The following is a 14,121-nucleotide window of genomic DNA, read 5'->3' as shown; positions in this document are numbered from 1 at the left end:
TAATCGGGATGGGTGTGTCAGAGGCAGTGCAGTTGGCGCAGGATAGAGCAGGGTTTAGGGCTGTTGTGCATAGGGTCGGTATGAGTCGCAAACGAATCGACGGCACATAACAACAACAACAACAACAACCATCGAGTAGGATCTGACTGGCACAGGAGGAGATTGCAGCACAGCCTCTTGCCCCTAATTCACCAGAACTCTCTTATATTTTTTACTTGTTTTGAAATAAAACAGAACTATGCTAAATTTCTGAGTTTACCATATAGTCACTATACCTCAACCTTCCTCATCCCTATATTGGAAATGATAAAAGCATCTACTTCATAGGGCTGTTATAAGAATTAAATCAGCTATAATATCCTAGGCCTTATTTAGAACAGTGCTTGGCATATTATCATTACCTTGAACTTCTGTCAACTCCAACACATGGTGACTTTATGTTTGTCAGAGTAGGAATTTTAACAGCTGATTTTTTTAAAATATACATTGCCAGACTTTTTTCCAACATTTGTCTGAGTGAACTCAAATCTCTACATTTTGAGGGTAGCAGCTGAGAACATTAACACATTAATTCAAGAGTAAATTTCTCATATTATTATGATGACATCTATTCCTTCTCTCCAAATTCACTCATCATCCAATCAGAAGAAACTCATTAAAGGGCATCATGCCACTCTCTTCCTTTAATATTGTCAGTATTTTTCAGACAGTTTAGGGTAATACTCAAATAGCACACCTTTTATGACTTTAGAGTTTCTCCACTCTCCTTTCCACTTCTCCTCATGTGCTTTCAACTACAGCAACACTAATTACTTCTTGTTTTGGTCATGTGTCATGCAATTTCATGTTCCAGGGTCCCTGCCAGGAATGCCTTTTCCATTCAGTTTCACTTATTTTAATAACTCGTAACTATTCATTATCAAAATGTCAATGATCATCTCCTTTTAGAATACATTCTGATACCCAGTCTAATTTAGAAACAGTTTACCCTTCATTCCATAGCATCCTATGAAGGCAGTATCACATCATACTTTATATCAGAGTGTACTGATTTCCCTAGGAGCACTGGGACATTCAAAAGCAGAAACAATGATTTTTTTTTCTCTGAACTTCAGCACAGAATAGAGAATCTACTGAGAGTGGAATCTTGATCATGATTTGAATAAGGATTGAATCTGTAAATTAGTCAGATAAATCAAATCACTCTGATAAGTAAGTGGCAGAGCTAGAATTCCATTTCAGCTGTTTGACAGTAAAAGCCACTGTGATTTCCCTAATATCTGGAAGTTCTAAGGGCACACTTGATACTCCAGAGTAGCTGCATGCCCAAGAAAACTCCCCAGTAGCACTAGACCAGTTTAAGCCAGAATTGAACTGGTCAGCAGAAACCCAGTGGAATAAAGTCTCCTTTCTGGGAGTATCAACCACATACCACTTGGGTTATCAAGGGACTGTCCCAAGAAAATCAGTTTCTGGAGCATGTTAAAATACAAACAACCACCGCCCACACATCCACTCCTTAAAGACAATTGGTCCAAAGAATCTTAGAGAATTTAAACAATTCCACAATGCATGAATTTTGTTTTCCCCAACCAAGTATTTTCCACGGAATTTTTATCTTATATTTTGCTCTACTGTGAAGTGCACTTCCCCATATTATATTTCTTTACTCAGGGCAAACCTGCAAACCTATGTACAGAAGTACATGCATTTTGAGGATTCTTAACATATGCATGTTTCAGGTTTGCTTTTGTGGATTAAGATGATGTTAGCACCATCCTTTGGAAAGCGTGTTTCTATCTGTTTATAATTGTAACTATTTTTTATACAACTGAATGTCACTTGTTATTGTTTTGTGCCATCCAGTCACGTGCAACTCATAGCGACTCTTTATACAATAGCTCTTAACTCTGCTCTATCCTGAGCCAGTCTCACTGTCTCTGACACACCTACTCCCATTACTCCAATTACTATGCCAATACATCTCATCTGGGGTCTTCCGCTTCTATGCTGTCCCTCTACCCTTCCAAGCATGATGTCCTCCAGGGACTGGTCCCTTCTGGTCATATGCCCAAGGTTTGTGAGACAGAGCTTCAAAATCCTTGCCTCCAAGGAATTAGCCTTTGATAAATGTCAAATACCCTCTCCAAGGTAAACCTGTTTGTTCTCTTAGCAGTCCATGTTCAATACTCTTTTCCAGCACCATAACTCAAAGGAATCAATTCTTCCTCTGTTATCTTTAGTCATTGTCCAGCTTTCTGATGCATAGCAAGTAATTGCAAATACCATGGCCTGGATCAAGCATACCTTAGTGTCCAGAATGACATCATTGCTCTTCAGCACTTTTGAAAAGTCTCTGAGAGAAGCTTCCCCCAGAGCAATTTGTCTTTTGATTTTTTTTGTTTGTTTGTTTAAATTTCTAAGCTTTGAAAACAGTCCAGGATAGGGTAAAGTTCTGATGTGCTGTCCATAGGGTCACTATGAGTAGTAGTTGATTCGATGGCACTTAACAACAACAGTAATGCTGAGCGTATTTTCATATACTTAACTGACATGAGTCTTGAAGGTTTAGAAAGTTTAATTAAACATTTGTAGGGGAAGGAAGCAAGATAAAGGTAAGGGAAGTGCATGAATTGGATCAAGAATTCACATTTTGAGTTGCAAGAAGAGATTAATCTGCTAGTCTTGAAAGGGAAAGGATGCTTCTGTTTCTTACAAAATTGAGTTGGTGTCAGCATTAGATTACACTTTCTCTATTTTCTCCTAACTCTGAGACCTAGTAACGCTACTTTGCTGCCTTCTTGACTCCTGGTGTCATTGTGGAGCTGAGTAAGCTGAAATTGTTAACAATCCCAATTTCTTCTCCATCTATCATGGTGCTGCCAATTGGCCCAATAGTGAGATTCTTTGTCTTCTTGATGTTGAGCTTCGCAGCAAGCACTTCAGGTCCACCTCAGTTTCAACAAGCAAGGTTGCATCATTTTCATAATATAGGTTGTTGAGTGGCGTCCACTTCTTAAATAACATGTCTCCAGAAACTCTGTGAACTTCAATAAATGTCAATAGTTACAGAGGTGCTTCAGACCTTTTGTTCATAAGGTCGCTATAAGTCATGCTCAACTTGAAGGCAATCAACAACAACAAGGTTGTTGATCAGTCTTCCTCCAATCCTGATTTCACATTTCTCTCCATAATGTCCAGCTTCCTGAATGATCTGTTCCACATATAAATTGAAAAAATACGGAGACAAGATGCATCTCTGACATACTTCTGTGATTTTGAATCATCCTCTGTTTCCTTGCTCTGTTCTACCAACTACTTCCTGGTCCAAGTATAGGTTTCACATGAGCAAAATCAAGTGTTCAGGGATTTTCATTCTTCCAAAGATTAGCTATTATTTGTTGTGATCCACACAGTCAAATGCCTTTGCATAGTCAGTGAAATACACGTAGACATTCCTCTGGTATTCTCTGCTTTCTGCCAAGATCCATCTGATGTTGGCAATGATATGGCCTCTTCTAAACCTGGCCTGTATTTCTGGTAGTTCTTGGTTGATGTACTGTCTCAACCATTTTTGGATAATCTGGAGCAGGGTTTTGTTTGTGTGCAGTATCAGTGATATTGTTCAATAATTTCCACATACTATCAGGTTACCCTTTTTTGGAATGGAAACAAATAGGGATTTCTTCCTGTCAATTTTCTAGGTGGTTGTCCTGTAGATTTCTTGACACAACTTGGTGAACATATCCAGGGAAGCATCTATCTGTTGAAATATGTCAATTAGTATTCTATCAATTCCTGGGGCTTTGTTTTTTGCCAACTCCTTCAGAACAGCTTGAACTTCACCATTCCCTCTTGATTATATTGTTTCATAAAATTCTTCTGTGTCATCCAATTCTTTTTGGTATAGTAACTCCGTGTACTCCTTCTATCTTCTTTTAATGCTTCCTGAATCATTCAATATTATGCTCATTCAGTATTCTGCACCTTGAGGCTTGAATTTGTTCTTCAGTTCTTTCAGTTTAATAAATGCTGAACAAGTTCATCGCTTATGATTTTCTGATACCAGGTCTTTGTACATTTCATTGTAATATAATATTTTGCTTTGTCTTCCCTTGTTGATATTATGTACTGTAGTGTTGGAACCAACTCATAGTTGACCCTTCGGAGGATTTTTAAATCACATAGGAGGAGATTGTCCATCCTTCTCCTATGGAGCAGCTGGTGGCCTTTGAGATTGTAGTGCAGCTTCTTGCCACTAGGCCACCAGAGGTTCCTTTGTCTTCCCTAGCTGCCCTTTGCAATCTTCTGTCATCTCCTTAACTTCCTGAATCCTTCCTTTTGTTTTGGCTTCTGGACGATCTAGTACAATATTCAAAGTACCTACTGACATCCATCTAGGTCTTTTCTTCCTCCTCTGTCTTTGCAATGACCTTTTGCTTTCTTCATGAGTTATATTCTTGATCCTCTCAAACCTCATCTGCTCTGCATTCATTAGTGTTCACGCCCTCAAACCTGTTCCTGAGGTGATCTTTAAATTCAAGTGGATTAGATTCAAGGTCAAATTTTGCTCCTTCTGCTTTTTATTTCATTTTCTTTAGCTTTCGTCTGGTTTTGCATATGAGTAGATGATGGTCTATTCCACAATAGCATGTGGTCTAATTTTCACAGAAGATGTTGAGCTTTTCCCGTGATTCTTTCCACAGATTTTGTCTGATTCCTGGACATCAGGTGAGGTCCATGTTTATAGGCACTGTTTATGTTCATTCTATCTCCAGCCTCATTTCTGTCACCAAGTCCATGCTTTCTGACTACTTATCCTTCTTCTCTGTTGCCAACTTCTACATTCCAGTCACACATCTTGGTTACATGATTGATTTCTGAGAAGAAAAGCTGGTAGAAATCATCTCTTACCTTCTCTTTGGCTCCTGTTGTTGGTGCATTTATCTGAATGATAGTGACATTAACCAGATTTCCTTATATGCATATGAATATTATCCTATTGCTCACAATATTGTATTTCAAGATAGATCTAGACCTTTTAAACTGTGAATGCTACTCCATTTTTCTTTTTCAGCTCCAGCATAGTAGATCATATGACTGTCTGATTCAAAATGTGGCACACTAATCCATCTCATTTCACCAATACCTAGTATGTCAATATTTATGAAATCCATTTCTTTCTGTACAATGTTCAATTTTCCTAAGTTCATGCTTCTCACATTCTAACTCTGCTTACAATTATTCCTCCTCAATTTTGTTTCCCAATATGAGGGCTCAGCCTCAGGTACAATATCTGCTTGTCTACTTTTAAGCGTTTTGCTCTATGGTGCATAGAGTTTGTGAATGCCACTAAAGTTGAAAAAAATTCAGCTGTACATGAAGTGCCCTGCTCTTACAGAGCACATATTTGCTTGACATGAAAGTGAATTAGCCTTTAGTAAAAATACCCAGCATCACATAAACAATACTTTCAAAAGCACCAATATTTTATACAAAATAACAATTTTAAAATAAAGAATGTTCTGGAAGACAGTTTGGCACTTCCTCAAAAAGCTAAACATAGAAATTCCATATGACCCAGCTATTCCACTACTTGGAATATACCCTGAGAAAACAAGAACTGAGGCACAAACTGAGATTCATACATCAATATTCATAGCAGCATTATTCACCATCACAAGAACATGGAAACAGCCCAAATGTCCATCCACAAATGAATGGATTGCGAAGTTATGTTACATTCACACAATGGAATACTATGCAGCACGCAGGAGCAATGATTTTGTAAATTGTGACATAACTTGGGAGGGACTGGAGAGCATTATGCTAAGTGAACTAACTCAGACCCACAAGGATAACTATTGTATAAAACCATTATTGTAGAATAAGGATCCAAGAAGGGTGAGAGAGTTGGAAGCAGATGGGTGAGGATGTGCAGGGGAGGGGGGATTTTAACCATGGGGTTGTATGTACAATTTGATGGGGGTGTGTGTGAGGGAAATGGAAAAATTTGTTCTTAAAAACAATGTATTCGTATTTCATAATAAAACTAGTAGAAAATTTAAAAAAGTGCAAATCAGACAGCCACAACTGTCTTTAAAATCATTATTTAAAAAACAAAACAAACAAAAATCCCATTATTAATGTTACCTCTGAATTATGTAACATTGTTTTCCATTTGATCATTGAATTCATTCTCCAGTTCAAGGCACAAAAAAAAGAATCATAATTTACTTGTTTTTCATTGTCTTCAAACCTGAAAATATAATTATGATATTATTTGACTCAATCTTCAGGATCAAAATAACAGGTTAATGTTTACCATAAAAGCATAATATCTGATTCATACCTTATATCTTTGTCATTTTTTAGTAAAATTTATCTATTTCATACCGTGTAGGATATAAACTATAACAATCTTATCTACATAATTCCAAGTATTCCAAGTAGCTAGATTAAGGTGAGCATTTATTAGGTGTTCAATAAATACTGGTTACATCAACCACAGAAACAACTGTTTATTCAGTAACTAAGATCATTTTAATATTTTGTTCTGAGTATTTTAGAGTCCCTGTTGTTGGTGTAGGGTATAATGTGTTGGAATCTCAATTGCACTAGCTGCTCTGTGGAAGAATGATGGGTAATCTTTTCCTCTGAAAACCTGTTGTAGGATCATTTATTGGCTGGTTCCAGTTGATGGTACACAACAACAACCATCTATATATATGAAAAAATGCACTGGAGGGTCAGCTATGGGTCAGTTCCAACTTAATGGAATACAGCAACAACAATAAATAAAAGGACTCTTCTCCAGGCTACTGCTCTTCTCTCAGGCTACCTAATGCAGATGAAGCTTTTTTTAGGGCATTATGCTATTTTTATATTTTCCACATGTTATTGTTATATGTTGTCGAGTTGTCTGTGACCCATAGCGACCCTATGTACAACAGCTCTGAAGAGGGCCCTCTCTTGAGACAGTCTCACTGACTCTGGCACACCTACTTCCATTGCCCTAGTTACTGTATCAATCATTCTCATATAGAGTCTTCCTTTAAAGCACTGTCCCTCCCCACTTCCAAGCATGATGTCTTTCTCCAAGGATCAGTCCCTTCTGGCCATATGCCCAAAGTATGTGAGATGGAGCTTCACAATCCTAGCCTCTAAGGAGAAATCTAGTTTCACCCTCTTCAAGACAGACTTACTTGTTTTTTTGGTATGTTCATGACTCTTCTGCACCACAACTCAAAGGCATCAATTTTTCTTCTGTTATCCTTAGTCATTGTCCAGCACTCTGATGCATAGCAAGTAATTGCAAAGACCATGGCCTGGATCAGGCACACCTTAGCTTCTAGATTGACATCAATGCTTTTCAATACTCTGGAGAGGCCCTTGACAGCAGATTTACCTAATCAAATTTGGCTTTTGATTTCCTGACTGCAGTTGTGGCTAGCTTTATTTACATTTTCTCTTTGATTTTTTAAATGTTTGTTTCATTTAATTTTTAATTTTAGTTACATTCTTTTTCACACTGGATCGTTCCCATTTTCTTTACCCACCCCAACTTTCACCCATCAAATAGTGCTACCCGATGATTAACAAAAACTTTTTTTTCATTTAAGCCTCTTGTTTAGAGTCAACAAGACCTCTCGGAGGGCCTTTGTATTCAAAATTCGGTGGTTATTATTTTGGAGGATTCTTCTTCTAAGTGGTACAGCACTCTTCTGTGAATATGCCGCACTGAGGTAACCTGGGGTTGCTGTGATGCTGAACCTTGTGCCATTGGAGTGTCAAATGCTATATTAGTTATCCATGGTGGACAGTGGTGGAGCTCCCAGTTTAAGGCAGGTTTGGAAACAGGAGTGGCATTATCGCTTCCTAAACAACATGCCTCTAGAAACTCTCCGAACTTTGATAAATGACAATAGTTATAGAAAGGCTTCAGGCTTTTTGTTCATAAAGTTGCTATGAGTCATGTTCAACTCGATGGCAATCAACAACAAAACCACAATTAATCACTCCCTATCCCTCCTCATCCTTCTCCCCACCCCTTCTCCCTTTGGATCCTCATGCGCATTCTTCAATAATGGTCTTGTTGTTGTTGTTGTTGTTGTTATGTGCCATCGAGTCGTTTGCGACTCATAGCGACCCTATGTACAACAGCCCTATATGACCCAGCTATTCCACTTCTTGGAACATACCACAAGAAAATGAGAACTGAAGCATATGGACACTTGTACACCAATATTCATACAGCATTATTCACCATTGCAAGAATATGGAAATCGCCCAATGTTCAACCACAATTGAATGGATAAAAAAATTGTGGTACATTCGCATGACTGAATACTATGGAGTCTCAGGAGCAATGATTTTATAAATTACAACAAAACTTGGGAGTGACTGGAGAACATTATGCTTAGTGAACTAACTCAATCTCATAAGGACAAATAATGTCTAAGATGATACATTATTAACCAGAAAGTAAAGTACACAAGTTACTAACTAAAGGATGAATGGAAAGTAATGAATTATAAGAAAACTTAGTGACAGTAAAAGCAGGAAAACAACATACTAATAAGCAATTGAAAGCAGGGCTTTCAACTGGTTCTTTTCAGTTCAGTCATAGCTAATAAATAGATATTCTGCTGGCATTCTCTCTTTTTAGCTAGGATGCACCTGGCATTAGCAATGATATCCCTGATGCCATGGCCTCTTTTAAAGCCAGCTTGAACTTCTTGAAGTTCTCTGTCAATGTACTATTCTATTAGTTTTTGGATGATCTTCAGCAATATTTTTATTTTATGCAATATTAATGCTACTGTTTGATAATTTCCACATTCTGTTTGCTTCTCAATGCTCTCGTACAATTTTCATAGCACAGTATATGGTGTCTGATTTATTATGGATTATAACAAATTATCATTAACATTAAGAATAACGGTAATCCTAGAATATTTAATTATGCTCTTGGGAAACCTATACATAGATCAAGAAGCTGTTGTTCAGAGAAATGAAACAACACTGAATGGTTTAAAATCAGGAAAAGTGTGCATCAGGATTGTATCTTCTCTCCATACATATTAAGTCTATATACTGAACAAATTATTTGAAAAGCTGCATTCTACAAAGAATGTGGCATCAAGATTGGAGGAAGAGTCATCAACCAACCACTTGTGCTATGCAGATGACACAACCTTCCTTGCTGAAATTAAAAAAGACTTTTAATGCTTACTCCAGAGGATCAAAGACTACTATAGTCTTCAATATGAATTGCATCTCAACATCAAGCAGACAAAAGTCCCCACAGTTGGATCTATACTCAACTTCATAATAGATGGATAAAAGATTTAAACTGTCAATCATTTCATTTTACTTAGATCCACAATCAACACTCTTGGTGCCTGCAGTCAGGAGATCAGGAGTCATAATGCAGTGGGAAATCTGCAGTCAGGGTCCTCTCCAAATTACTGAGGAGCAATGAAATCAGTTTCAAGACTAAGGTGTGTCTGGCTATATTTTCAATCACTTCATATATATTTGTGAGCTGGAAAAGGAATAAGGATGACATAAGAATAATTGATGCATTTGAGTTGTGGTTTTGGAGAAGTGTACTGAACATCCCATGGATTGCTAAAAGAATAAACAGATATGTCTTGGAGAGTGTGTAGCCAGAGGGGTCTTTGGAGGCAAAGATGACAAAGCTTCACCTCACATACCTGGAGCATATTTTTTGAGCATATTTTTAAAAGGAGCTATACCTTGAAGAGGTACATCATATATCTTATAAGAGACTCATATCTAAAATTTATAGAATATTCCAGCACTTCAACAAGAAAAAGCGAAACAACTCAATAGCAAAATGGGCACAGGATATGAATTAGATACTTTACCAAAGAAGACATGCAGATGGTAAACAAACACATGAAGAAATGTTCAAAATTCCTATATATCAGAGAGATGCAAAATAAAACAACTATGAAATATCATCTTATCCCCACTATCAATAGCAAAATTCAAAAGAGCAGCAAACAACAAATGCTGGCGAGGTTGTGGAGAGATTGGTACACTTAAGTACTGCTGTTGAAAGTGTCAAATGATGCAACCACTAGAGAAGTCAGTTTGGTGTTTTCTCAAACAGTTGAAAATAGAAATACCGTTTGACTCAGCAATGGGAATATACCCTAAAGAAACCATAACCACCATCCAAACGAATAAATGCACACCCATGTTTATTGCTGCATTATTTACAATAGCAAAGAAATAGAAGTATCCTAAATGTCCATCAACAAATGAAACGATAAAAAAACTATGGAGTATATTAATACAGTGGAATACTACGCAGCACTGAAAAACTGATTTGGTAAAATATTACACAACTTGGGGGATTCTAGAACACATTATGCTGAGTGAAATATCTCAGTCACAAAGGGACAAATAATGCATATCACTTCTGTTATAAAGCATGGGGGCTTGGAGGAAAATAGGATAAGAGTGGATAGATAATGACCATTGCATTGGAACAAATGAAAGAAAGAACTGTCTAAAAGGAATATATGATTAAGTATTATACTTAGGACAACTCAGAATTAGAGGTATATCATTGCAAAGAAGACTTGGTGCAGGGGGAGGTATATAATTGTGCAACAATGAATATTTGAAAAAATGAACTGAGGGAGGAGGAGGGGTAAAATGTGCAACAATGAATGAATAAAAAATCTAACTTCTATAAAAACGTTGGTTAAAATAACAAAATAATATTTTAAAAAAGGAAGGTGAAAGAAGAGAGGAAGATCCTCAACTAGAAAGATTGACACAACGACTCAGTGTCAGAGATGATGAGGATGGCACAGGATAGGTCAAGGTTCAGATCTGTTGTTCATAGGGTCACTGACTTGACAGCACCTAACAACAACAGAAACAGTGCAGTCATGGATAATGAAGTAAAACCAGCATGGACTGAAATTTAGAAAACTGGGTAACTGGGAATGGGAGAAATTGCAAGTAAATGCCTTGTAAGAAATTTTTTTCCTTTTAGAAAATAAAGACAACATGTGTGTGTTGTCTAGCAATCAAATCTCTTTATTGGCAGAGTGGAAGATAACAGTGCCCTGTTCAAACATGGTGGCCAAACAAGTAATTTTGAATGTGTGCAGCTCTTCACAGTGTTGAAAATAATCTAATCTCCAGCAAAGATTTTACTATGCTTCTTGTTAGTCTCCAGCCGAAGGACTTTGGCTCATTTTTTCCCTATTTTAGTTACTGTTCCAAGTATCTACATTTTGAAATTTCCCATCTTTCATCTGGATTTGTTTTATTAGGTATGATAGATCAGGTTCACACTGATTTGAAGCCCAAGTTGCAATGATTTTTTCTCTCTTTTTTTAAAGTATGATGAAACTAATGGCTCAATTTGTAGATTAGCAAACAGTATCACCAATAAATTAAAAACTATAAGATAGAGTCATACAGACTAATAAAACTAAAAGAAGCAGAATAAACTGATCAGAAGAAGGAAAACAAAAGTATGTCATTCTTTTGCATAAGTTTTATTTCTAGGATATAACTCCTCTGTGCTACCCTATACCATATCTATCTACCCTTTGAATTTTGACTCAGGGCCTCAGAAAGGACCAGAGGGAGAAAGAAGAGTAAAGCTCCTCACTGTCCCAGATCAGAAAGCTAATGCAGCATATTGGATAAAAAAAGCTATGGAACCTTCATTTTACATTTTAAAAATTAATCTGGCTGCTATCTTGAGAATAGAATGCAGTGGAAAAAGCAGGCATGACAAAAGTAAGTGGCAGACATTGGCAGTAATCCAGACAATAAATAATAGCTGGCCCCCAAGCAGGTTTTCAGAGATTGTAGATATAATCAGCAAAGAAATGGTATTGAAAGCCATGAAACTAGTTGATATCATCATGAAATAAGTCTCTATAGTTCGTCCTACTATAGGGAGCTCTGTTGGCCTTGTAGTAAGGAGTTGCATTATTGACCTAAAGACAGGTCATTTGAATCCACCAGATGCTCCACGGAAGAAAGGTTAGCAATCAACTGCAAAGTTACTACAGTATCTGAAAACGTACTGGAGGGTCATCTATGACTTGGTTTTGGCATATAACAACAAAATAAATACCTCTTTCCTACTAACTGCCAAAAAATTCCAACCACATCAATCACAGGAAGCACTTATTTAATTCTACAAGTTTGAGAAATTTAATCTGAGTCATTTTAGAACTGTTCCAAATTCTCCCTGACTTGAGGAGAGCAAATGGGACATGGGGTACAGGGTCATGAGTGTCTCTCTGAAAGGGCCAGAAGGAGTGAAAATAGAATGGACCTTCACTGCCCCAGAGCAGAAAGCAGATAAAGAGCCCATAGCCAAGCCTCATAATACCTCTACAGCCACATGAGTAGAAGAGGTTTGTTCATTTGTAGCTGACTCATAGACGTCACAGTCTCACAGTTGTGGTACTAAGAGTGGGGTTTAATAAAGACATAGGTTGGGAAGTTGGAGAGGCAAAAGATTATCTCAAAATACAAGTTCAGATTTAGTCCAGCAGTTCAAACCCAGATTGACAGCACAACAGTTTCTAAATTAGTAAAAAATCTTCTTTTTAGTTCAGCAACACTAAACAGGCTTTTTGTGGTTTCCTGTGCTGATGAAGGAAGAAGTTCAAGCTGCTCAGAAAGAATTGGGGGGGGGGGTGAAAAACCAAACCAACAACCACCACAACCCACCAAAGTGCCAGGAATTGACAGCATATCAATTGACATATTTTAACAAATGAACGCTGCCCTAATGCACTCACCAAGTTATGCCAAGAAATCTGGAGGACAACCATCTGGCCAACGGGCTGACTGGAAGAGATCTATATTTGTTCCCATGCCAAAGAAAGATGACTCAACTGAGTGCAGAAATTATAGAACAATATCATTATATGATTAGTTATTATTGGTGTTGGTGTGAAAAGAGTCCAGAATAAGAGCTGCATAGTAAATTGGTCTGGGGGCGGGAGAGAGACTGTATAACAATGAAAAAACTTTTTATCTAAAGGAAAATGGACTGGAGGTGGGGGGGAGGGGGCAGGGAGGAAAATGTGAAACAATGAATGAATGGAAATCCAAGTTCTTTATAAACTTACAATAAAATCTCGATTAAAATTTAAAAATCTCAATTATATATAGAATTTATAAAATACTGGAGCAATACAACAAGATAAAGGTAAACAACCCAATTGAAAAATGGTCACATATGATCAGACACTTCACGAAAAGAAGACATTCAGATGGCAAACAAACACGTGAAGAAATGTTCAAAATCCCTAGTTCTAAGAGAGATGCAAATCAAAACAACTATGAGACATCATATCACCCCAGTAAGAACAGGAAAATTTAACAGAAAAGCAAACAACAAATGTTGGTGAGGTTGTGGAGAAACTGGAACCTTCACTGTTGATGGGAGTGTAAAATGGTGCAACCACTATGGAAGGCTGTATGGTGCTTTCTCAAAAAGTTGCAAATAGAAATATCATTTGACCCAGCAATTCCACTACTGGGAATTTACCCTAAAGAAACCATAACTGACACCCAAGCAGATATATGCACACCCTTGTTTATTGCAGCTTTGTTTGAAATAGCAAAGAGCTGGAAACAACCCAAGTGCCCATCAACAAATGGATACAGAAGCTGTGGTATATTCACACAATGGAATACTATGCAGCACTGGAAAACAAGGAACTCATGAAATATTATACAAAACGTATGACCCTGGAGAACATTATGCTGAGTGAAATGTCTTAGTCACAAAAGGATAAATATTGCATAGGGCCACTGTTGTAAAATGGGACTGACATCAGCGTTGAGGGAAGACAGAGGAAGGGAAGAGTAATATATACTGCATTGAAACAGATGAGGGAGAGAACTGTTTAAAAGGGATATATGATTGGGTATTATTGTCATGACAGGAGTCCAGAATGAAGGCTGCACAGTAAAGTGGACTTGGGGGAGGGATTGCATAGCAATGAAAGAGTTTTTTCTTTTACTTTTCAAAGAGAAGAGTGAATTGGGGGGGAGGGGCAGGGAGAATAGTGCAACAATGAATGATTGGAAACCCTA

The 14,121-nt window shown here is 37.4% G+C and overlaps 1 protein-coding gene across 1 annotated transcript in view; it reads right to left on the bottom strand.

Moving 5' to 3' along the window:
• Positions 1-6,019: 6,019 nt before the first annotated feature.
• Positions 6,020-14,121, bottom strand: part of EFHC2 (EF-hand domain (C-terminal) containing 2) — a 386,962-nt gene continuing 378,860 nt past the window's right edge. Inside the window, exons 14-15 of the mRNA XM_006902078.1 lie at positions 6,154-6,259; positions 6,020-6,052 (exon numbers count right to left, since the gene is read on the bottom strand). Of these exons, the coding sequence (XP_006902140.1) occupies positions 6,020-6,052; positions 6,154-6,259 (139 nt within the window). The remainder of the gene's footprint in view (positions 6,053-6,153; positions 6,260-14,121) is intronic.

Source organism: Elephantulus edwardii, unplaced genomic scaffold (genome assembly GCF_000299155.1).
Source record: "Elephantulus edwardii isolate Elephantulus edwardi_28Jun2011 unplaced genomic scaffold, EleEdw1.0 scaffold00365, whole genome shotgun sequence".
NCBI classification, from domain to species: domain Eukaryota; kingdom Metazoa; phylum Chordata; class Mammalia; order Macroscelidea; family Macroscelididae; genus Elephantulus; species Elephantulus edwardii.
The sequence above is the reverse complement of the archived record's forward strand: the minus strand, read 5'-3'. Positions and strand labels throughout refer to the sequence as shown.